The sequence below is a fragment of the Canis lupus genome, chromosome 2, assembly GCF_003254725.2.
Source record: "Canis lupus dingo isolate Sandy chromosome 2, ASM325472v2, whole genome shotgun sequence".
Lineage (NCBI taxonomy): Eukaryota > Metazoa > Chordata > Mammalia > Carnivora > Canidae > Canis > Canis lupus.
Genome location: NC_064244.1, coordinates 17,498,927 through 17,525,081, shown reverse-complemented (window position 1 = coordinate 17,525,081; position 26,155 = coordinate 17,498,927). Strand labels below are relative to the sequence as shown.

The following is a 26,155-nucleotide window of genomic DNA, read 5'->3' as shown; positions in this document are numbered from 1 at the left end:
TTTCTCTCAGCATTATACCCTCTAGGATCCACCATGGTGTTGCAAATGACAAGATTTCATTCTTTTTTATGGTTGAGTGATATTCCAGTGTGTGTGGTGTGTATGTTATGTGTGTATATATATATGTTGTGTATATATATAACATATATATACATATATATGTTGTGTGTTTATATATATACACAACACACACACACATACTACATCTTCTTTATCCATTCATCTATTGATGGATGAGCTGCTTCCATAATTTGATGATTGTAAATAATGCTGCAATAAACATAGGGGTGTATATATCTTTTTTAATTAATGTTTTCACATTCTTTGGGTAAATACTCTGTAGTGGAATTACTGGATCATATGGTAATTCTATTTTTAATTTTTTGAGGACCTTTCATACTGATTTCCCGGGTGGCTGTACCAGTTTACTCCCACCAACAGTGCGCAACAGTTCCTTTTTCTTCACATCCTCACCAACACTTGTTGTTTCTTATGTTTGTGATTTTAGCCATTCTAGTGTGAGATGATACCTCACTGTGGTTTTGATTTACATTTCCCTGATGATGAGGTATCTGTTGGCCATCTGGATGTCTTCCTCAGAAAAATGTCTGTTCATGTATTCTGCCCATAAAATAGAACATACTTCTAACCTTCTCCTTTAAATTGCTGTCAAAAGAAATGACTAAGAAAACGAATTCAATAAAACAAAACAAAACAAAAAGGAAACATATAATAGACAAAAGGATAGATTAGGTTGAAACATCAAACTTTTATTGAATTTAAGTTTTTGGAAATTGTTAGAAGCAAGAATTGATAGAATGTTTTTCAGCAAATATTCTAAGGAAAATTTTCATTCTCCAGGATATTGCAGAAAGAGAAATCTAGTAGGACCTTCTTGAGATTTTGCAGCTGGTAAAACCTCATTCTATGGATAAGCAACCTTCCCTAACTAGTTACAGCCAGAGAAACAGCCAGGTTCCTTCAAGGAAAGGAGACATAGACTTCTCTCCATCATGTAATAGCTGACAATCACAAAGAAATTTGAAGTAGTCCACACTGCAAACTAAAAAAGGGGATTCTAATCCTCTATAATTGGATTATTTTACGGGTTAATTGTCTGAATCCATTTGGGCTCCTATAATAAAAAAACATAAAACATACACTGGGTGGTTTTTTTTTTTTTTTCTTTTTCTTTCTCCCCCGCCCCCCGGGTAGTTTAAACATTTATTCTCACAATTCTGGAGGCGGGGAAGTCTAAGATCCAGGTGCTGGCAGATTTGGTATCTGGTGAGGAACTTCTTCCTGATTTTCAGATAGATGGCTGTCCTGCTGTGTCCTCACACGGTAGAGCTTGGAGAGAAGCAAACTCAGGACTCTGATAAGGGTACTCATTCCATTCAGGAGGGCTTCATTCTCATGACCTCATCTAAAGCCACACCTCCTAATACCATCACACTGGGGCATAGGGTTTCAACATGCACATTTGAAGGGAAGGAAAACATTCAGTCCTTAATATCTATGCTCCAGGACTTTGAGATCTAAACATACCACATGATTCTCATTGCAAAGTGATGATAATGAATCCTTACCAGGCAGTGAATGACAACTCTTCTTATTAAATGCTACTTATTTTATTTTTTATTTATTTTTATTTTTAAAAGATTTTATTTATTTATTCATGACAGACACACAGAGAAAGAGAGGCAGAGACACAGGCAGAGGGAGAAGCAGGCTCCATGCAGGGAACCCAACGTGGGACTCAGTCCCGGGTCTCCAGGATCACACCCAGGGCTGAAGGTGGCGCTAAACCGCTGAGCCACTGGGGCTGCCCTAAATGCTTATTCTAATATTATAAGCTAAAGAGTTAATCAAAGCATTCCTTGTGTGTGTCTGCATGTGTGTATGTGTGTTTGCATGTATGTGGTGTTAATTTTGGTAAAATACATATAATGTGAAATTTACCATTTTAACCATTTGAGGTGTATAATTTAATGGCATTAAGTATATTCACATTGTTGTGCAATCATCACCACTATCCATTTATATAACTTCTTTCACCTTCCCAAACTGAAACTCCATACTCATTAAATACTAACTCCCTATTCTCCTTGCCCCTACTCTCTGGCAACCACCTTTTTACTTTGTCTCTATGAATTTGGCTACTCAAGGGACCTCTTTTAGGTGGAATCATAGAGTTTTGGTCATTTTGTGACTAGTTTCTTTAGCTTAGCATAAAGTTTACAAGGTTCATTCATGTCAGCATGTGTCAGAATTTTTCCCTTTTAAATGCTGAATAATATTCCACTGTATGTGCACACACACATTTTGCTGATGCATTTATCCATCAATGGACATTGAGTTGCTGAATCATATAGTAATTCTAATTTTAATTACTTGTTTTCCATAATGGCTGCATCATTTTACCCTCTCAGTGTCTCTGCATCATCACCAATACTTGTTATATTCTATCATTCTGAAAATAACAATCCTAATGGATGTCAAGTGGTATCTCGTCTTCGTTTGTATTTCCTGAATGAGAAGTGATGTTCCTCAGCATCTTTTCAGTGCTTATTGACCATTTGAATATTTTCTTTGGAAAAATGTGTTTTCAAGTCCTTTGATCATTTTGTTTCGATTTTTGTGTGAATGTGAGTTGTAGGAGTTCTTTACATACTCTGGATATTAACCTCTTATCAGATGTGTGATTTACAGATACTTCTTCCTTTCCATGTTGCCCTTTCACTCTGTTTATAATGTCCTTTGGTGTATAAAAGCTTTAGATGTTAGTAAAATCAAATTTAATCTATTTTTATAATGTTTTCTTCCCTGAGTTTTAAGCAATGTACTTAAGAAATCATTGCCAAATCCAATGTTATAAAGATTTCTGCCTATGTTTTCTTCTAAAGGTTTTATAGTTTTAGATCTTACATTTAGGTCTTTGATCCATTTTGAGTGAACTTTTGTATATGGTATAACTAAGAGTCCAAATTCATTCTTTTGCATGTAGATATCCAATTTTCCCAATACCATAAGTTGAAAGGGCTGTTCTTTCCCTACCAAATTATCTTGGCACTCCTGCCAAAATCAATTGCCTGTGTTTGCAAATGTATTGCATTCCATTGGTCTATATGTCTGCCTTTATGCTAGGACCACATTCTTAATTATTGAAGTTTTGAAGTTAAATTTGAAATCAGAAAGTGTGAGACCTCCAACTTTGTCCATTTTCAAATTTGTTTTGGGTATTTGATGCCCTTGAGATCTTTAAAATAATTTTAAGATATATTTTTCTATTTCTGTAAAAATATCATTAAGAATTTGATAGGAATTGCATTAAATCTGTCAATTACCTTACCTAATATTGATATCTAAGCAATATTAAGCCTTTTAATCCATGAACATGGGATGTCTTTTCCTTTATTTGTACCTTCTTGGTTAAATTTATTCCTTAGTATTTTATTCTTTTGATGCTATTGCAGATGGAATAGTTTTCTTAATATCCTTCCTTTTCAAAATGTTCATTATTCGTGTATAGAAACACAGCAGGTTTTTGTGATGATTTTGTATCTGAATTTTAAATTGCATTTTAACATCTCAGAAGTAAAAAAAGGTATTAGCACTGGGTAACAAATTATTATTAGAAGGACATGTTTAATAAGCAGTATATTTTAATGTAATGTTACAGTGAATACAATTGTTTAAATTAAAGACATTTACAAGTCAAAAGAAGTCCATCATTAACCACATGAGCTCATTTCTCTTGTTTTTTTTTTAATCACCAGAAAAGAAATCTGTGTTTATTCATATTGTTTCTCTTTTCCTTCAATTTTAAGTTACATGAATAGATAAACATGCATTGATGAGAATAAATAAATAAATATTTTTTCTTAAAGTTACAAGGGACAATGTTTTCTTAAATTCTTAATGAAGACCGTATGACAAATTTGATCCTTGTGTGACTTTTCATTTACTAAAGTAACTTCCTTGTTAAATCTATGAGGTCTGTGACAGTGAATGCCAGATACAATCATTTACTTATCAACACTAACATCAGTTGTTTACACTTCAGTTCATCTGAAGTTTATTGAATGCATAAGATGATCACTGCTATGAAGAAACAGCCTATGTATGGCTTTATGTTGTCAACAGTCTCAAAGAAAAGCAATAAGGTCATGTGATTGTTTCTGCGGTTGAATACTTACTAAAATGAGTAAGTTGGTCAGCTAACAGATGAAAGACGAAAGACAAACACAAATCAGTCCACCTATTTTTATTGGATATATAAAGGCCAACAGTCTAATTTCTCCATTTTTCAGCAAGTTGTGATTTCATGGATGACTTCTTCAGAAAATTTTCTTGGAGACAGTGTATGTATAAAGAATCATATAGACTGAGTGTTAGGCTTTGCAAACAGTGGGTGAAATTTGGGTGTTGTTAAGAACTATAATAAACCTATCTACCTATTCAATGGACAAACTCCTACATGTCTCTCTGTAATCATTTTTTAGATAATATGTTATTAATGAATAATTATCAAATGACCCTTCAGAAAAGCAAAAGAAAAATTAATTGATTGCCTTATTAACATTGTTGTAAATATGTGGATGAGTGAATATTCAAAAGCTAATTTTTTTCTCATGCGTTGGACAATATACAAATGTTCCAGTGCTTCTTTGTAGCAATGATGATCATTTGGGAAAAAAAAATCTAGATATATTAGTAGCTTAAGACTGTGGAAAATATTTGGAAAAAAAATCCTTCTGTTCTGAGTCTAAATAGAAGACTTTGAAATGGCACTATCTAGTTTGACCTAAGCCAGTAAACAATCCAGTAACTCAAAATATGCTTTAGTTTTTTCTTTTCCTTTTTTTTACTATTTTTAGAATAATAGGAATGTGTGGGTGGAACAGAAGAAATACAACATGATACATAACCATTATAATTCTTCTCCCAGTAGGCCTATACCTCCAGCTAAGAGTGTTTCTTTAATTTATGTAATGACTGGGGAGCCTGGGTGGCTCAGTTGGTTAAGCTTCTAACTTGGGCTCAGATCATGATCTCAGGGTCCTGCGATTGAGCCCTGCTTTGGGCTCCCTGCTCAGTGAGGAAGCTGCTTCTCCCTCTGCCCCTCCCCAGACTTGTGCTCTCTCTTGTTTTCTCTCTCAAATAAATAAAACCTTTTTAAAAATTTATCTAGTGACTTAGATAATCAGCCTTTCTTTTTTTTATTTATTTCTTTTTTTTTTTGTCTGTACCATCAGCAGTAGTGGCCACTGCCCATGTGTGGCTGTCTCATCAAACACTTGAAATGTGGTTACTGTAACTGGGATATGGATTTTTTTTTAATTTAGAAAAACCTATTTTTTAGAGGAGTTTAAAGTTGAGTAGAAAATACAGAAAATTCCCAAGTGACATCTGACCTACACATGCATACCTTCACCCACTCTCAACATCCCACACCACAGAGGTACATTTGTTATCATTGATGAAACTATATTGACATATTATCACCTAAAGTCTGTAGTTTACATTTGGATTCCTGTGTGGTGTGGTGCATTCTATGGGTTTTGGCAAATGACACGTATCCACCCTTGTCATATATAGAATATTTCCCCTGCACTAAAAATCCTCTGTGTTCCGCCTCTTCATTCCTCCTTTTCCATTAACCCCTAGAAACCACTAATCTTTCTTTTTTTAAATCTCTGTAGTTTTGCCTTTTCCAGACTGAAATGTAGTTGGAATTGTACAATATGTACCTTTTGAAATTGGCTTCTTTCCCTTAGTAATATACTTTAAGATTCCTCCAGATTGTTTCATGGCTTGATAGCTCATTTCTTTTTTAGCACTAAATACCATTGTCTGGATGTACCACGGTGCGTTTATCCATTCTCCTACTGAAGAACATCTTGGCTGCTTCCAGGTTTTGGCAATTATGAATGAACCTGCTATAAATATTCATGTGCAGGTTTTTGTATGAACCTAAGTTTTCTGTATATTTAGGAAAATATCAAAGAAGTATAATCACTGGATAGTATGATAAGAATATGTCTAGTTTTTCTTTTAAGGTTTTTAATTTATTTATTCCTCAATCCAGGACCCTGTCAAAGGCAGACGCTCAACCACTGTGAGGTGTCCAGGTGTCCCAAGAATACATCTAGTTTTATAAAAGATTTCCAAATGTCTTCCAAAGTGATTGTACCATTTTGCATTCCCACCAGCAATAAGGGAGAATTCCCATTGCTCCAGATCAGCATTCAGTGTTGTCAATGTATAGATTTTGGCCATGCTAATAGTTGTGTAGTGATATCTCATTGCTGTTTTCACTTGAAATTTTCTGGTGACATATGATATTGAATACTTTTTAATATGCTTATTTGCCACCTGTTTAACTTCTTTGGGGAATGTCTATTCAGGTCTTTTAGCCATTTTTTTTAACTGGGTCATTTCTTATTTACGTGCTTCAAGAGTTCTTTGTATGTTTTGGATAACAGTCTTTTATCAGATGTGTCTTCTGCAAAATTTTCCTGGTCTCTGGCTTATCTTTCATTTTCTTGATAGTGTCTTGTGGGGAAGAAAATTTAATTTTTTAAAAAGTTTATTTATTTATTCATGTGAGATACAGAGGGAGAGAGAGAGAGAGAGGCAGAAACATAGTCAGAGAGAGAAGCAGGCTCATCTCAGGGAGCCTGATGTGGGACTCGATCCTGGATCCAGAGATCACGCACTAAGCCAAAGGCAGACACTCAACTGCTGAGCCACCCACGCATCCCAAGAAAATTTAATTTTAATGAAATTCAGCTCATCAGTTATGTCTTTCATGAATCATGTCTCTGGAATTGTATCCAAAAAGGCATCACTATACCCAAGATCATCTAGGTTTTCTCCTTTGTTGCCTTCTAGGAGTTTCATAGTTTTGTGTTTTCCATTTAGACCTATGATTCGTCTTGTCTTAATTTTTGTGAAGGATAAAAGTTCTGTGTATAGACTCATTAAAGGGTGTTTTTGTTGTTGTTGTTTGGTTGGTTGGTTGGTTTTGGGGTTTTTTGGATGGCTGATAGTTCCAACTCCATTTACTGAAAAGACAATATTTGTTCCATCTTATAATTTTTGCTCCTCTATCAAAGAACAGTTGACTATATTTAGGTGGTTCTACTTCTGGCCTCTTTATTCTGTTCCATTAAACTGTTTTTTTGTTCTTCCCCAGTTCCACATTGTTGTAATAGATTTATTTATTTTTTTAAAGATTTTATTTATTTATTTGAGAGAGAGAGAGAGAGAGGCAGAGACACAGGCAGAGGGAGAAGCAGGCTTCATGCAGGGAGCCGGACATGGGACTCGATCCCGGGTCTCCAGGATCACGCCCTGGCTAAAGGCGGCACTAAACTGCTGAGCCACCAGGGCTGCCCTTGTGATAGATTTATAATAAATCTTAAAGATTTATAGTATCAACTCTCCAACTTCATTCTGCTCCTTCAATATTATGGAGGCCATTCTGGGTCTCTTGCCTCACCATATAAATTCCGGAATCAGTTTGTCAATATCCATGAAATAGCTTGCTGAGATTTTGAATGGGATTGTGTTGAATCTATAGAGAAACTGACATCTTGACAGTATTGTGTTTTCCTATCCATGGATATGGAATATCTCTAGATTTATTTTGTTTTTTTTCTTGATATCTTTTATTAGAATTTTATACTTTTCCTCAAAGATCTTGTACATATTTTTGAGATTTATACCTAAATATTTCATTTTTGGTGCTAATATAAATGGTACTGTGTTTTTCATTCAAATTCCACTTGTTAATTCCTCAGATGTAGGAATTGACTTTTGTATATTAATGTTGTATCTTGCAACCTTGCTGTAAGTACTTATTAGTTCTAGGAGGGTTTTTTTTATTTTCTGCATTTTATACATATAAAATCTTTTTTGCATTCTTTTTATTTCCTTTTATTCTCTTATTGCACTCCCTAAGACTTTGAGTTTGATGTTGAAAAGCAGTGGTGGGGGATCCCTGGGTGGCTCAGCGGTTTCCCGCATGCCTTTGGCCCAGGGCACGATCCTGGAGTCCCGGGATCGAGTCCCGCGTCGGGCTCCCGGCATGGAGCCTGCTTCTCCCTCTCTTCTGCCTGTGTCTCTGCCTCTCTCTCTCTCTCTATGTCTATCATAAATAAATAAATATAAATTTAAAAAGAAAAGAAAGAAAGCAGTGGTGGGAGGGGACATCTTTGCCTTTACCTGATCTTAGTAAATTTTCTAGTTTCTCACCATTGGGCATGATGTTACCTGCAGGTTTTTTTGTTACAGATGTTCATTATGAATTTGAGAAAATTTCTCTCTATTCTTAGTTTGCTGGAAGATTTTATCATAAATGGGTGTTGAATTTTGCCAATGCTTTTTATGCATCTATGGATATTTTCTTTAGCCTGTTGGTTGATGTTGTAATGGAGATCATATTCATTGATTGTTAAATGTTGGACCAGCCTTGTAGAATTGGATAAATCCCACCTGATTGTGGTTTATAATTCTTTCTATATATTGCTGGATTCAATTTGCTGATATTTTGTTGAGAAGTTTTCTAGTTCTGTTCATAAGAGATATTGCTTTATAGTTTTCTTGTAATGGCTTTAATTTCAGTTTAAGACATTGCTGGCCTCATAGAATGAGTTGGGAAGTATTCCCTCTGCTTCTATCTTCTTAAAAATTGTAGAGAATCAGTATGATTTCTTCCTTGAATGTTTGGTTGAATTCAATGGTGAATAACCTTTTGGAGGATTATTAATTCTTGAATCATTTTCTTAAATAGATAGAGGCATATTCATATTGCATTTTAAAAAATATTTTACTTATTTATTCATGAAAGACACACAGAGAGAGGCAGAGAGAGAGAAGCAAGCTCCATGCAGGAAGCCCAATGTAGGACTCAGTCCTGGGTCTCCAGGATCACACCCTGGGCCAAAGGCAGGCACTAAACTGCTGAGCCACCCAGGGATCCCCACATTGCATATTTCTTCTTGTGTGACTTTGGCAGTTTTTAAAAGAATTGGTGGGTTTCATCTAGATTATCAAATTTGTGGATAGAGAGTTATTCATAGCATTCCTTTATTATGTTTTTGTCATCTTTGGTATTTGTAAAGATATCATTTTCATTTCTGATATTAGTAATTTGTGTTTTCTGTCCTTTTCTTAGCCTGGATAGAGGCTTATTGATTTTATTGATCTTTTCATAGAATCAATGTTTGGTTTGGTTGATTTTCTTTATTGATTTCCTGTTTTCAGTCTGATTGGTGTCTGCTCTAATGTTTATTATTTATTTTCTTCTCCTTACCTTGGATTTAATTTGTTGTTCCTCTAGTTTCCTAAGTTGGAAATTTAGATGATTGATTTTAGATCTTTCTTCTTTTCTAATACATGCATGCAATGCTGTAGTTTCCCTTTACTCACTGCTTTCACTGAGGCCACAAATTCTGATAATTTTTATTTTTATTTTCTTTTAGTTCAAATACTTTAAAATTTTTCTTAAGATTCCTTCATTGATCTTTGTATAATTTAAAATTGTGTTGTTTAATCTCCATGTATTTGGAGATTATTCAGCTACCTTCCTGTCATTGATTTCTAGTTTAATTCCATTATTATCTTAAAGTAGACATTGTATGATTCCTAATTTTCTAAATTTATGAAGGTGCGTTTTATGGCAAAGAATGTGGTCTATGTTGGTGAATATTCCATGTGAGCTTGCAAAGAATGTATATTCTCCTGTTATTGAATGAAGTAGTTTACAGATGTCAATTATATCTAGTTGATTGATGGTGCTCTTTGATTCAACTGTGATCTTAATGATTTTTTCCCAGCTGGATCTGTCCATTTATGGTAGAGAAGTGTTAAAGTCTCCAGTTAGAATAGTGGAAACATCTCTTTCTCTTTTCTGTTCTACCAATTTTTGCTTCACATATTTTAACACTCTGTTGTTAAGTGCACACACATTAAAGATTGTTATGTCTTCTTTGAGCATTGACTCTTTTATTTTCATCTAATGCCACCTTTTTACTTGATACCATTCCATGCTCTGAATTCTGTTCTGTTTGAAATTAATTATTGCTTTCTTTTGGTTAATGTCAGCATGATATATTTCCTTCTCTGTACTTTTAATCTATATGCATCCTTATGTTTAAAGTGGACTTGTAGACAGCATATATTTGGGTCTTATTTTTTTATCCTTTCTGAAAAATCCTTGCTTTTTTTCTGTGTATTTAGTCCATTGACATTTAGAGTAATTGTTATTATAATTAGATTAATATCTACCATATTTGTTACTGTTTTCTAATCGTTGCCGGTTGTTTTTTGTTGCTACTTTTGTCTTCCAAACTTTTTCTTCCGTGTGATTTTAATTGCGCATTTTATATAATTCCATTTTGACACATTTACTAGCTTATTAATTTTACTTTTTTTTTAGTATTTTAAGTGGTTCCTCTAGAGTTTTTAATATACATTTACAACTAATCCAATTCTACGTTCAAATCACACTGCTTCATGGGTAATAGAAATACCTTATAATAAGAAATTATTCCGGGGATCCCTGGGTGGCTCAGCGGTTTAGCGCCTGCCTTTGGCCCAGGGCACGATCCTGGAGTCCCAGGATCGAGTTCCATATTGGGCTCCCGGCATGGAGCCTGCTTCTCCTTCCTTCTGTGTCTCTGCCTGTCTCTCTTTCTCTATGTCTATCATAAATAAATAAATAAATAAATAAATAAATAAATAAATAAATCAATAAATCAATCTATCTTAAAAAAAAAGAAAGAAATTATTCCTAGTCCATCCTTCCCATTCTTTGCATCAATGCTGTCAATCATTTCACTATTATATGATCATACATAAAAATACACACACAAGCATACATAATCAAATACATTTTTGCTATTATTGTTTTAAATAAGCCATTATCTCTGATCAATTAAAAGTAAGAAAAATAAAAGCTTTTATTTTACTTTCAGTTATTTACTTTCTGATGCTCTTTCTTCCTTTTTTAAAAGATTTTATTTATTCATGAAAGAGGCAGAGAGAATAGCAGATACATAGGGAGAGGGAGAGGACTCCTGCAGGGATCCCAAAGCGGGACTCAATCTCAGGACGCCAAGATCATGAACTGAGCCAAAGTCAGAGAGACTCAACCATTGAGCCACCCAGGTGCCCCAATGCTCTTCCTTTCTTTATGTAGATCCAAGCTTCTGCTTTTGTTACTTTCCTCTCTCCAAAGAACTTCATTTAACTTTTTTTTTTTTTTTTGCTGGCAACAAATTTCCTCAATTTTTTGTCCGAGAAAGTCTTATTTTTCTTTCATTCTTGAAGGTTAAGTGTGGGGGTACAGAATTTTAAGTTGGTAGCTTTATCTCTCAACACTTTAAGCATTTAACCTCACTCTATTTTTGCTTGCATAGTTCCAGAGAATTCAGATATAATTCTTACCCTTGCTTCTCTAAAGGTAAAATTTTTTTTTTGTTTTGTTTTTTTGTTTGTTTAATCTGGCTTCTTTCAAGGTTTTTTCTTTTTTTTTTTTCTTTTTCGAGGTTTTTTTCTTACCTTTGTTTTTTTAAAGTTTGAGAATGATATGCCTATGTGTAGAGTTTTGTGTTTTTGTTTTATGTTGTTGGCATTTATCCTGCTTGCTATTCCCTGAGCTTCTTGCATCTGTGATCTGGTACCTGACATTAATTTGGGGGGAAATTCAGAGTCATTATTGCTTCTAATATTGCTTCAGGTTTTTTTCCTCTCTCTTCTTTTTTGGTATTTCATTACACCATTACACCTACATTACACCTTTTCCCTCCTGGTTTGGATAGTGTATTTTGGGTTGTTGGGTTTTTTAGTCTTTTTTTTCTCTCTGCTTCTCAGTTTTGCAAGTTTCTACTGTCATATCTTCAAACTCAGAGTTTTTTTTCTCAGCCACATCCAATCTAATAATGAGCCCATCATTCTTCATTTCTCTTGCAGTGTTTTTGATCTCTAACATTTCTTATTTATTAGAATTCCTATCTCTATGTTTTTATAACCCACCTTTGATTGCTTATGTTGTCTATTTTTCCCATTAATTCCTTACCATATCAATCATAGTTTTTGTTTTGTTTTGTTTTTTAATTCCTGGTTTGATAATGCCCACTTTCCTTCTGTATCTCACTCTGGTTCTGATGGGTGTTCAGTCTCTTCAAACTGTGTTTTTTGCCTTCTAGTAATTCATGTTATTTTTTTTGAAAGGATGACATGATGTAGTGGGTAAAAGGAACTGCAGTAAATAGTCCTTTAGTAATGTAATAGTAAGGTATGGAGAGAACAGTAGCATTCTATAGTTCTTTGATTAGGTCTTGATCTTTTGGTGAGCCAGTGCTCCCAGATGATGAGCTTCTTGTCTCCTTCCCCTTTAGGTGGATGAGAATGGCTAGAGGAGGGTGAAATTGACTATTTCCCTTCCCTAGGTATTAACTCTGATAAAACCCCAGCAGTGTAGGCTCTGATAACATAGCTTTTATAAGGGAACTCCTTGTTAAGATCACAATCCTCTGGCATCTCAAAATGGTTCCTTTATCTCCCTCCTGATAAAAGCATGAGAGGATTCCCCCACCCCCCCAATATTCACTGTGAGAATTTAGTAGAGCTCTTGGCAGAAAAATCCACAAAAGTGGAAATTAAGACTCAAGACTGGATCCCCCTAGAGTTTTTAACTTTTAGGCTTGTCTACACTAAGCCTCTAATAATTTGTCAATTACAGTTTGTTTCTCTACCCTGCCACACAAATTTCTGCTTGTAGGTTTTTGCTCAGGTATGTTGTGATTCTCTGTATACACTTGTGTTTCTCTCCAATGTTTGGGCCAGCCATTTGACCTCACTTTTCTGTTATATCTGAGAAGAGCTGTTGATTTTTCAGTTTCTTCATCTTTTTACTTGTTGAATGAATTGGTGACTTATAATCCTGTATGACATACCAGAAACCAGAGGTCTTTGATGTTAAATTTTTAAGTATATTGTTTGCGTATGCAAACAGGAAATTGCAGATTTGGGAACCAAATCATGACTTTGACTAACAAATTTCCATTTTGTTCTCAGATGTTGGTCTTCTGCAAAGACACAATTAAACTCTTCACAAATGTGACAGTAAGAGCAGTCCATGGAATATGTGCCCCAAGAGAGATTAAGCCTTATTAGGATAGCCTATAAAATAAGTTTTTGAGGTTTTCTCTCTCATCATATTTCTTAGGAACAAGAGTGGCTCCTCTTAGCAAATGCAAATGTATACCTAATTCAGTGTGCACTATGGATTTTAGGGACTTTCTGAAAAGAGGGTGGTATGTCAGTTATCAAGGGAGCTTCGTGAATGGAGAGGCAAATCATTTCCCTTGAAAGTGGACAATGCCAAAAACTATTCCTGAGCATTCCTGAGAGAGGAAAAATATTTGAATTACAATCTTACCTTCAAAAGAAACATCACTGAATGTCTTCAGTAAGTGAATGTTGAATATTTATATTTAAATTGTAAATTTTTCATAATGAAAGGACTTTGATTTTTTTAGTGCTTTTTTAGAAACACTGGATGCTGAACTTTCTTTTTCACTATGTACATTTATGATTCATACTGAAAGTAAATGTTGAAATATCTAGTGAGAGATCTTTAACACCAACCATAAACCAGTTTCAGATTAAGGGTGGAAGTAGACAGAGAAGGCTTTGCATGGCAAGACTCTGAGCTTAGAATTGTAAAGAGAGACCAAAGATCTTAGTTTCAGAGAATGTTTTATAGATCACCCTCCTTTGTGATTAGTTTTTCCTAGTACATAATTACTACATAGCACATGCCTTTAGAATTTATCCAGTTTCTTGCCTGGTGGGTTCTAACATTCTCTGTGAGTATTCCTTTTAAAACTTTAGCTTGACTATGTATATAGCTATAGGCACTGACTCAAGTGTATCATTTACTTAATATCACTTTCTAAAATGTTCAAAAATTCTAATGAGCAGTTGGTCATCATATCTACATCTCAGGTAGTTAGTTAGAATTATAGGGGTCATTATGTGCAGACAAGTCAGGTACTGTGTAGGCTTGGTGCATCTCAGGGAATTTCTCTGCTGTGTCTGATTCAAATTTGAAAACAAAACAAAACAATGGCATGATAAAGGGCTATCTTTTAGGTAAAGATTTTTCTCCTTCTTTTTCTTCTTCTCCTCCTTATCCCTCTCCTCACCCTCTTCCCCCTCCCCTCCCTTCCCCTCATCCTTCTTCTCCTCCTCCCTCCCCCTTTGTCGTGGTCATTGTGTCTTTCTTTCTTTCTTTCTTTCTTTCTTTCTTTCTTTCTTTCTTTCTTTCTCTTTCTTTCTTCTTCTTCTTTCTTTCTTTCTTTCTTTCTTTCTTTCTTTCTTTCTTTTTCTTTCTTATTTCTTTCCTTTCCTTTCTTTCTTTCTTTCTTTCTTTCTTTCTTTCTTTCTTTCTTTCTTTCTTTCTTTCTTTCTTTCTTTCTTTCTTTCTTTTCTTTCTTCTTCACCAGAAAATTACTATCATGTTTTGGCATCTGCTGATATGAGTTGGGGAACTTGCTAAAAAAGTAAGTTACTTTCCACCTCAAGGTTTCCAAGTTTCTGGTAGAAATCTAAAAAATATATCTTAGCTCTATCTCTGGGCAAAGGTATTTTGCTAACATTTCTTCTCTTTTTTCCTGACCTTTTTCTTCATTATTCACATACTGTATCCAACATTTCAGCCCCTCTAATCTTAGGATAAAAGAAAGTTAAGATCTGTAAAGCTGCTCAACAAAAGAATTTAATTGCCCTCTCTTAAAATCCAGGGAAAATGGGGAGCACTAAAACTGATGTCAGAATTTTTTTTTAAAGAAAAAACAAAATACATACCCTTGGAAATAAACTCTATGGATCTTTATTTTCCTTCAAAATTTACTGACTGCAATGATAAAAAAAATATAAGTAGATTCAAAGTAAGTGAAATGTGGCAGACGTTGTTGAGATTTGGCATTTTATATTTGGATCTTTTAGAAAGACTTCTTGTAACACTCTTTGGTATTTGGCATTTTGGTGTATATCCAAGAAATATTACAATTTACATATTCATCCATAATTATCCAAAAAAGAACCAAGTATTGTCTCAAAAGCAAGCTTAGCTGGACTTTCTTACCAATCCCATTTATGTGCAGACATGAAAAGTTCGTATAGACAATCCAGAATAAGATGATCCATATCACAATGAGAATCTCCTTAAACTTTTTCTGAAATGCTGATTTTCATTGTTTGTCTATTTCTCTAGGCTTACAAAGTAGTCTTTCTTTAGTAGCTTTTTTCAAGTACATGTGGTCTGCCTTGAAAACAGAACCTAATAACATATCTGTTATAACAAAAGCAGTATGATATCTATATGTTGCACAATATATTTTCTCTATGTTTTCATCACATGCAATGACTTTTATGTTTAGTTGTACATTTTTAGCATTGATATTTCCACTTTTTTCTAATTAGGTAGAAAGGAATTGGTCATAATAGAGATGAGTTTCAGGTAGAATGCTGGTCTTTACAGGTCTTTGAATGTCCTTGTTAGAAGGTAGGGGAGAGGGGCATCTGGGTGGGTTAGTTGATTAAGTATCTGTCTTTGGCTTGGGTCATGATCCTGAGATGGAGCCCAAGTTGGGCTCCCTGGTCAGTGGGGAGTCTGCTTCTCCCTCTCCCTCTGCTGCTGGCCCTGCTTGAGTTCGCTCTCTCTCAAATAAATCTATAAAATCTTGAAAAAAAAAAAAGGTGGAAGAAGGACACTAACTGAGAAGGCACTTGGAGAATAGAAAATGAAGAGGCCACTCCATTTAGTTTACATAGAATCTTATTCAGGGTAATTTACTGACAGAGGGTAGGGGTGGGGGGATTGGGCAGGCAATGATCCACAGCAGCCGCATAGCTATTCTCTGCAATATCCAGACCTTAGGGCACAGATTATATAGAGTGAGGGGACACACAGAAGGGCATTGTCACACATACCTCAAAGGACTTTCCTGCCCCTAATTGACAGCTAATCTTTAATTAGATCTTGGGCATCACCTGTGCATCAGGAAGGAGGAATAACTATGTTATCTCTAACAGATTCAGGGGAGACCAAAACAAGCCTTCCCCAAATCCCAGCCTGGGTGGGCATTTCTAAGGTATGTATTAATCTCCAAGGGGCCTGGAACATGTAGCCCCAAAGGAGGTCACTGAGCAAACATGAACATGATGGAGGGCCAAAGATAGAGCCAATATTGTCTGTACTCCTACAGTCCTCTACAGTAATGAGATGAGCTGACTTCTTGTCCTAGTTCTGACATCACATCTATATGACTTTGAGTAAGTCATTATCCTCCTTGAGCCATTATTTCCTCAAAACTAAAAGGAGTTAATAGTTTTCTCTCCTGCAGGATTATGAGGAGTAAATGGGACAATATAAGAAAGCGCATGGTAAGACAGATGTAAATGAAAGTAAGTGCTGCATAAGACTATTAGTCCCAGCATCCTGGAAGACCTCAAGAGAAAGATGAGCTGCTGGAAGGCACACCTACATGGATGGCAAGATATTGTAGAGCCAGTTCTTTTGATTAAAATGTAAAAAGCAAAAAAATGCCCCCCAAAAAGTAAAAAGCTGGAATCTTGTTGCAAAATTTCCCAGAAAACATTGAGTTCATGTGAATGGTGGCTCCTAGAGTTGTAAAATACTCATGATGTTTTCCTGTGGATAATGCCATCCACATACTCAGAATATAGAATTCTTGGTGTTCTTCCTGGGAGTGGGGCCACTGACATAGCCTAGAAGCCCTTATAAACACATTTATTCAATGCTATCATGTGTTGCACACTACAAACCAACAGATGTTCTATAAATTTAGGCCGGTGAAAAAAACAATAGGTCAAACAATTGTTTTAAAAATTGTGGTATTTTTGGATTTAGTTGGGACAGAAGCTAATTGGGATTATGAACGATGTCCCAAGACACTAATTTAATCTCTGCAGTTTCATGTTGAGGCTATTAAATCTACCTAATTAAGACCTACTTCTTTCCAAAAAAAAAAAAAAAAGACCTACTTCTTTCCAACTGAAGATTCTCAGTAGAAGTTCAAGGCAAAGATGGAATTAGAAAATGAGCTTTCTAACGTGTAGGTTAAGACATTGATGGGCTGAAAATATATTTCAAGTTCTATCTGTTGAACTAGAACAATTTCCACCACCATGCTTTATATCTTGTCTGTTTTTCTCAACAATTCACTGAAAACCATCATGATAGTTCAGTCAGTTATTCATATTTTGTGAGTACTTGCCCCAAAAAATCTTTTTAGAAATTACTTCTACTTCATCAGAGATGAATAGCCAGGTGGCACTAGACACAGTAGACATAAGGTGAGCTGTTAAGTCATCCATATCTTCCGATGAATATTAATTACCTTGCTTGAAAAACAAGAAGGTGAGGGAACAACGCAATGTCTTAGTGTATTTGGAATTAAGGTTAATCAAAGTTTGAGCCTTTGACATAAAATGGCATAATTGTGTCTCACAGATGGTCTGATATACAAATTATTGAGACAGAAGGAAACTGGTCACCTACATTGTCTGTCTTTGAAGTCAACTCTTGGAAATTGCTTATAGACTATTGAGAATCAGATGTATTGGGTAATTTTAATGCCTGTATCTTGTTAGTCCCTCAAGAGTACCATCAATTAATTGCCAGCTTTTTGGGAACAGTATATGGATTTTCAAAATGCCATTTAAATGTATAATAGATGATGAACCATACAGGGTTACTCTAAAGAAGTATGGTTAACCTCACGTTTAAATATGGCAGAAAAACACCAAAGGGACACATAATTTGTTTAAGGTCATCTACCCAGGACAGCATTTTTGGATCTTACTTTGCCTTTTGTTCTACTCATCCATGTTAGGGTGTGAGAGCAGGTCATAATCATCCTAATCTTAATTCTGTCAATTTATCTAGTTAAAAGGGAGAAATACCCAAAGAGAGCACTCAGAATACTCTTGTACAGACATTAAAAAAAAAATGTCAACTGAGCAAAAGAATACATCACCCTTTTTTGCCATGTACCTAAAGCCCTTGCATATTTTATATTTTTTTTTTCTGTAAATAATCCAGTAGTTCTCAAACAGAAGTGATTTTTTTGCCCCCCTCAGGGGACATTTGACAACATCTAGATACATTTTTGGTTGTCACAGCTGGGGTCAGGTACAGCTGACATCCATCCAGTAGAAGCCAGGGATCCTCTAACACACAGGAGAGCCCCTATAACATAGAACAAAGAATGATCTGACCCAAAATGTCAATAATGTCATTGTCAGATTAAGTCTTTCCTCCATGTTGACTTAAGCCAGATTTCCAATGGAAATGACCATGTTGTACAAGAGATACACTCACTCTCATCTCCTCAGGATGAGGGATTCAAAGGAACGTGAGATGAAAACATCATGGGGATGAAAGATACAGCATAGGGAACATGGTCAATGGTATTATAGCCTTGTAAGTTGACAGACGGTAGCTACACTTGTGAGCATAGCCTAAGGTATAGAGATATTAATTTACTATGTTGTACACTCAAAGCTAATGGAACAATGTGTGTCAACTCTACTTCAATTAAAAAAAATAAATACAAAGAAAAAAAGGACATGTTGAGGTGCTTCCCCAAGATATCCACAAGAACATTCTCCTCTACATGGTGTTGAAGTCATTCCACTAACGAAACAGCAGCCACTTGCCTGTCTGAGAGTCACGTACAGTCTTAGGGCGTGATGTCTTTATGATTCTAAAGGTCAGGAAGACCTTGTGATCTCTTTGAAAGGAGACAAATGTGTACTTTGTACCAACCACTGCATTTAACGGCTTCATAAACCTAGCAGAACACTCAAAAATAATACTTTCAATCTGTTATCTATTTCACATTTAAGTGCTTTCTGAATACATAAGTAAAAAGTTCTGGGTTTGCTTTCAGCTGATCACTATGTCATTTTAAGACTTCTGGCAACCCCTAGGATCCTTCTAACCACAGCCGAATGACTTAATTTATCTTACATTTTTAAATTTTGGTCAAGAGTAGGTATTAAGCATTTTGTAACTGTTTGGGGAATTTGAAAGGTTATTAAGTTCTGAATAACAGAGCCTCTCATGTTTTCCCACCAAACTTTTCCCAGCAGTGAATATATCTGGATCTTATTCTGGTTTTTTATTCTTTTTTTAGCTTCCTGAAATGACTCATGTTCAAACACGGCGACCCTGGTTGATGTTTCTCCTGCAGAACTTTGGATTGACCCTAGGTTGGCTTTCTCTCTTGCTGCTGGCTATATATGAACAAAATATTAAAATATAAGTTAAGAGTCTCAAAATCCTTCACAAATAAATTTATATGGCTTCATTTTGTTTCTTTTGTTGAAAGTGTCGATAGTGGCTTGTAAATTAAGTCTTTTTATCTTAGAGGAAGAGTGTATGTCTTTTAGTTCATTAACTTATTAATTTTATGATGCACTTTGGTTTTAGAATATAAATGTCAGGTTGTCCTCAATTGAGATTTTGATAGTAGAGCCCAGCACCCTGATGGAATTCACATCTTTTTTTAGGAATTAGTAAATTCTGAATTAATTCTGGTAAATTTTCAAACAATATTGTTTTGCCAATAAGGAATGTTTGAAGCAGATAGATGCCTCTTGGGATCAAATTGGCTGCAACTTCTTCTATGTCAATAATGTTTTTCTTCTTGTAAGATGATAAGCCATAAGCAAAATAAATTACAAACAAATGTAATAAAGTCTAGTGTTGATGTTATGATTTGTATGACCTTCTGTTACTGGGTGTCAGATTCTGAGTCAATCCTTATAAAACCAATATAGTATTGTTCACCTGGAAGCATTACCCACAGGCTCATGAATGCTTTTAAGTCAGCAAACTCAGGAAGCCTAAAGGATAATGGGTCAGCGTCCTATCTAATCACCAAGTGAAATCTGTTCTATGTAAGGAAAACTGGAAACAAAAAGGGAAGTTAAGAATTTTAAGTAATAAAGCTGCAGTGAGGCAGTAGATCAATGCATAAAGTCACACAGATTCATCAGAGTGTACTTATGGATCTAATATTACTGACAATGTGATATAGTTTGTATTTGCTTGAGGAGACCTAAACATTGTTCATGAAATGTTCAAGCAGCATTACTGACAACCCGGCAAAATTATTAAAATAGAAAATAACTCTGGCCTTAGTTATTTTTCTTGGAAAACAGTGGCCTAATATTTTTCTTTTTTTTTTTAATGATATATCTTGACTAGGGAAAAAGCCCATTTTTCTGCCAAAATGACTCATGACAATCAAATACATCTCTTGCCTCTTTCTTACCAGTAGGCAGATACTCTGGCATGTCCCACCCAAGCACAGTCTTTTTCAACCACCTTTATTTGATTTCAAAATGAGGCTTGTTTCTTCTTCAGTTGTCTTCAGAGCTTGATTTAATAAGGGGGCCTCATGACATAGTGCAGTCGTTCACAGATGTTGGCAAACATTAGGCTCAACTAGAGGATTTATTCAAACACAGAATGTTCACCTCCATCTTGGGAGTTTCTGATTCTGTAAGTCTGGGTAGGCTTTGAGACTTTGGTTTTGAACGACCTCCAGGTGGTACTGATGCTGCTGGTTGGGCCCCCCCTTTGAGCTACACTCGTGTGGTGGAATCCAGGCACACAAAGCTGTTGCCCAAGAGCTGGTCATTCTGATTAAACTGATTAACACGGCAAAGCTCAAACCAGACCAGTGCTCCTGGGTTGAAACTCATTCCTCTTTACGTCCTTGCCTGGGAGCATCTGACCAGTCAGAGGAGTCACTGGATGAGGAGTCCACAGAGAGGCACTTTTCTTTATGTTTGCCTTAAAGGTAAGCAGACCTGACACATTGAGTTTTGCCCTTCTTTTGTTAAAGAATATAGTAATTTGTAGTTGAACAAAAAAATGCCTTTGTATGGGTCAACACAGCACAGAGGTTGCATACAAGAAGCACCTGGCATCATCTGTGTTTTGGTTTCTATGACCAAGTTCTGATTTTGACATTAAGCCCTAATTTATGCCAATTTAATTAGAAAAGCTCTGATAGATGACTTTATTCCAAGGTAAAGTTTAGAGTGGTTTGGGGCCAACTAAATTAAAATGTTTGATGTGAAAAAAATAAAATAAAATAAAATAAAATAAAATATTTGATGTGAGCTACTCCATAACCTTCAAGTTAGAGTGAGTGTCACCTGACCTCTAGGATGAGGATGTGGGCATAGGTGTTCGCAGGGAGTCATGTGTTGGAATGATCAGAGGGACATCCTCCATGAGCATTTTGCAAGCCTACAACTAAGGCCTTGATTGTAAGCAGAGTCCCAGCCATCATAGGCCACCTGTAGAGGTAACCTTAAGAATAGCATGATGTAATGGCTTCTGAGGGCACCTTTCTGGGCTCACGACTACTTCCTTCTCCTACCTGAGCTGGCTGTTTGCTAATCCACTGAGTAATCCAATAGTCTGAGATGGAGCTCCAGCCACAAACAATCTTAGAATTGCTAGAAATTCTCTTGTTCCTCAAAATTGAGTGATAATGATAAACCTATTAGACCAACTATTTGCCTTCTAAATATGCACAGAGCCTAAATTTGGGATGGCTGAATTTTGTCATCCCGGTAAGTCATTTAAATTATGTGTTACTCACTGAGATTTGGCGTAATTGGTGTGTTCCTTGAAGGCAGATTTCTCAATAATGTTAGAGTATTTCTGTTTGCCAGACCTAAATTTAGGATTCCAGTGTATTTCTACTTGGTGATTGATTTGTTTTGTAGTCACTGAGCTAGAAATGGTCCACAAAAAAAAAAATCAAGGGGCAAATCACACAGAAATCCTACTTGAACATCTGTCACCCACTGACAGCCATGTTTAGGGGAAGGGGAATTGGCTCCACGTCACTGTGATGCTAAGTGCAGGGCCTGGGAAGATGGTTTCAGTGCTGTAAGCTTACCAGTATGAGACTGTTATACGTATGCACTTAGAAATTGTGGCCAATACCACTCCTCCCAGAACTTACATTTTGGAGGTGAGACTGTGCCTCTTTCTAAGACACCTGTCAGGATACTGCACACTTACCTGTTCCTTTCTCTTCAAAGCTGGAGGGTTTGAGGCTGCTACTCACCAGGTAGACTGGACTGCTACTAACCAGGTAGATTGGACTACTCGGTTTGGGGCTCTTGTGTGATCGATTAAAAAAAAAAAAATCAGGTTTTAAACTGGAATCTTGGTTCAAATCCCAGTGCTGCCATTTAGTGGCCTTATAATTTCTTTGTACAACTATGTCTTCTCATGTAAAATAAAACTAACAATGGAACCTAACTCATAGGATTGTGGTGAGGTCCATATGAGATACCTACTGCTCACAAAGCACTTAGCACAGTACCTGGAAAATAGAAATGGCTCCAGAAAGATGAAATTACCCATTGTCATCAGTTTCACAGTTTACTTCTCAGAGCTATATTTTGGGTCAAGGAAATGTCTTGTCTTGTTGGAGAAAGGTGATCAAGTCTTCTTTATGTAATGTCTGAGATCCTCTGGTGATGCCTACAAGCCAGCCCCCACCAGTTCTGAGCTGTGCGCAGGTACTTTCACCTTTACTCACTTCCAGATCCAGAGAGATGGGGCCCCCTTGGGCTGCTGACCCTCCTCCGCCCATCTCCCTGGGAAGCCTTTATCCACATGTCATAAGGCTTGCGCTCAGTGTGAGCCCCTCTCTCCTTCCCTTTCTCTCTCATAATAGATGAAAACCTGTTATGTTCTACTCTACTCATACTTCTAAGGATGTAGAGGTCGAATCATGGAGCCCTGAGGTTATGGTTACTGTTATGACTCAATCTCAACTCCGGGAGAGCAAAAAGTAGCTCAGTAGATTGCCCATGTTGCCAGAGCACCTGCTATCTAAACAGTGAGGCCTGGCCTGTCTAAACAGCCTGACCTGCCCCCTGGCTGGCAGCACACATAGCCTCCACTGGACCCCAAGAACACCATGGACAGTGGTGCTCATCTCCCCCACATGCTGTGCACACCCCAAGCGCCATAGCTCTCTTCAATGTGGGGGGACGAGCCCCACATTCTCATACTTTACTTACATAGGCACCTCTCAAAACCCAACTGAAACTGTAGGGAGTTTGAGAGGCTAAAGAGACATTACCAAATCCAAAGGGATACCCCACCCCATTGCTCCTTGAAGGGCCTACCTATGGAATGTATTTGCACAACCTGACTGTACCCATGCACCCACCCACCCTGCCCTGCCCCCGCCACAATATCCACATCTCAGAGCAGGATGTTTGTCATATAGATCTTCCCCTGCACACTCCTCCATGCCCCACACCCAGTTTTGCAAAGTCTCTTGCATCTCAGAAGCTTCTCTTATATAGCTCCCTCCACATCCCTAATCATACTTAACAACATCAAAAAATTTCCCTCTTCCCCTACTCACAGAGAGGGATGCTTTACCTGCACTCCCACCAATTCCCATCTGTACCCTTGGCTTCACTCAAAATTTTGGAAAATATCTAGGATTTCTGTTTTCTAGGTATGTTGTCTCATGGTCTCAGCATTCCCTTAAACATCAAGCAAGGCCGAGTGCCCATTGACAGCCTACTGGATCACATAATGCTGGTGCGGGAACCAAAGTCAACCATTTAATTCAACTCTTTGATTTTATAGTCGTGTCGTTACAGCAAACGTATTTATAGCACTCTGTGCCAGACACTATTAAAAGTGCTTTATGAGAGTCATTAAATTCTCTTAAGAACCCTGAGAATGTAGGCCTTATACCATTTTCACGCTCCCTTTTACAAATAAACAAACTGAGGCCCAGAGAGGTCAGTTAACTTGCCCAAGTTACAGAGCCAAGGCAGGCTGGCTCTAGAATCTGCAATCTTAATCTGTATATCACATGGCCTCTATAGAGGGGAAACTGAGGTTCAGAGAGTCTAAATGATTTCCTAAGCTCTTATCCCTGGAAAGGAATTGACATAGGACTTCATTCAGGTCTCTGGCTCTAGTCTAGCCATCTTAACAATCTCCAGGCCTTGCTGGTCTTGCCCAGTCAAACTCTTCACCTGCAAGATCTTGGTCATTTGAGGTTACTTTATTTTTTTTATTTTTTATTTTTTTGAGGTTACTTTAAAAAAAAAAATTATTTATTTATTTATTTATTTATTTATTTATTTAGAGGTTGCTTTTACTACCCAATTCATGTTAATTTCTCCCCATGAGGATGTAGAGTCTAAGCAGCAAGATTTTTTTTAAATTGAAATATAACTGACATATAACATATTTCAGATATACAATAAGATGGTATTTGCATGTCATGAAATGTTTACCACAGTAAGTCTATCTAGTTACAATCTATCACCACACATAGTTACAAATTTCTTTTCCTGTGTCTAGAAGTTTTAAGATCTACTCTCAGCAGCTTTCAAATGTACAACACAATATATCGACTATAGTCACCATTCCATGTTACATCTCATGACTTATTGATTTTATTAATTTTTTTTTATGATAGTCATACAGAGAGAGAGAGAGGCAGAGACACAGGCAGAGGGAGAAGCAGGCTCTATGCACCGGGAGCCCGACGTGGGATTCCATCCCGGGTCTCCAGGATCACGTCCTGGGCCAAAGGCAGGCGCCAAACCTCTGCGCCACCCAGGGATCCCCTTATTGATTTTATAAATAGAAGTATATATCTTTTGACCACCATCATGCGTGTCTCCCACCCCCATCTCTCTGCTTCTGGCAACAACCAATCTGTTCTCTAAACCTCTATGTTTCCTTGGGGGTGTTTTTTGTTTTAAGATGCCACTTATCAGCGAGATCATACGGTATTTATTTGTCTCTGTCTCACTTATTTCATTTAATGTACTCAAGATCTATCCGTGTTGTCAAAAATGGCAGGATTTTCTTCTATTTGTGGCTGTATAATATTCCATTGTGTTGAGTTTATATAATGAAATACTAATATATATGTAGAATATATATTATATATGTAAAGGAATATTGATATATATGTGTGTGGTGATATATACAACTCATCACCACATAATATTTGTATGCCATCATACATATATATGTGGATATATATACACATACATATATGGATATATATATATCCACATATATATCACCATATATATGTATAAATATAAATCTCAAATTTTCTTTATCCATTCATCCATTGATGGACACAGGTTTCCATATCTGGGCTATTATAAATAATGCTGCAACAAAAATAGGGGTGCAGGTTTCCTTTTGAGTTATTTTCATGTCCTTCAGATAAATACCCAGAAGTGGAATTGCTGATCATAAGGTAATTCTATTTTAACTTTTTGAGGAATCTCCATACTACTTTCCCTAGTGGCCTCCCCAATTACATTCCCACCAGCAGGACACAAGGGTTCCTTTTTCTCTTAAGGGTTTTCTTTCTCTGAAGAAAGGAAGGTTGGTTTCTCACCAACCCTTGTTATTTCTTGTCTTTTTCATATTAGCCATTCTGATATATATGAGGTGATAGTTCATTGCAGTTTTGATTTGTATTTCCTTGATGATTAGAGATTTTGAGCATTTTTCATATACCTATTGGCCATTTGGAAGTCTTACTTGGAAAAATGTCTATTCAGGTGCTCTACCCATTACTTAATTGGATTTTTTGCGGGTATTTGTTTCACTTTTTTAAAAAGATTTTATTTATTTATTCATGAAAGAGAGAGAGAGAGAGAGAGAGAGGCAGAGACACAGGCAGAGGGAGAAGCAGGCTCCATGCAGGGAGCCTGATGTGGGACCTGATCCCGGGTCTCCAGGATTAGGCCCTGGGCTGAAGGCAGACCCTAAACTGCTGAGCCACCCAGGGATTCCCTGTTTGTTTCACTTTTGAGTTGTAAGAGTTCATCTACTTTGGATATTAACCTCTTAACAGACTTCTGATTTGCACATATTTTTCCCATTTGGTAGGCTCCTTTTCATTTTGCTGATGGTTTCCTTTACTGTTCAGAGCTTCTTAGTTTTATAAAGTCCTACTTGTTCATTTTTTGCTATTTTTATTTGGGCTTTTGGTGTCAAATCTAA

At 36.4% G+C, this 26,155-nt stretch overlaps 1 protein-coding gene across 3 annotated transcripts in view; it reads left to right on the top strand.

The window, feature by feature from the left end:
- The window catches only part of SLC39A12 (solute carrier family 39 member 12), a 73,311-nt gene extending 53,489 nt beyond the window's left edge, over nt 1-19,822 (top strand). For all 3 annotated transcript variants that reach the window (XM_025445368.3, XM_025445367.3, XM_025445364.3), the window contains one exon: nt 19,242-19,822. In XM_025445368.3, the coding sequence (XP_025301153.1) occupies nt 19,242-19,370 (129 nt within the window). In that variant the 3' untranslated portion in view covers nt 19,371-19,822. The remainder of the gene's footprint in view (nt 1-19,241) is intronic.
- The last annotated feature ends 6,333 nt before the right edge of the window (nt 19,823-26,155 follow it).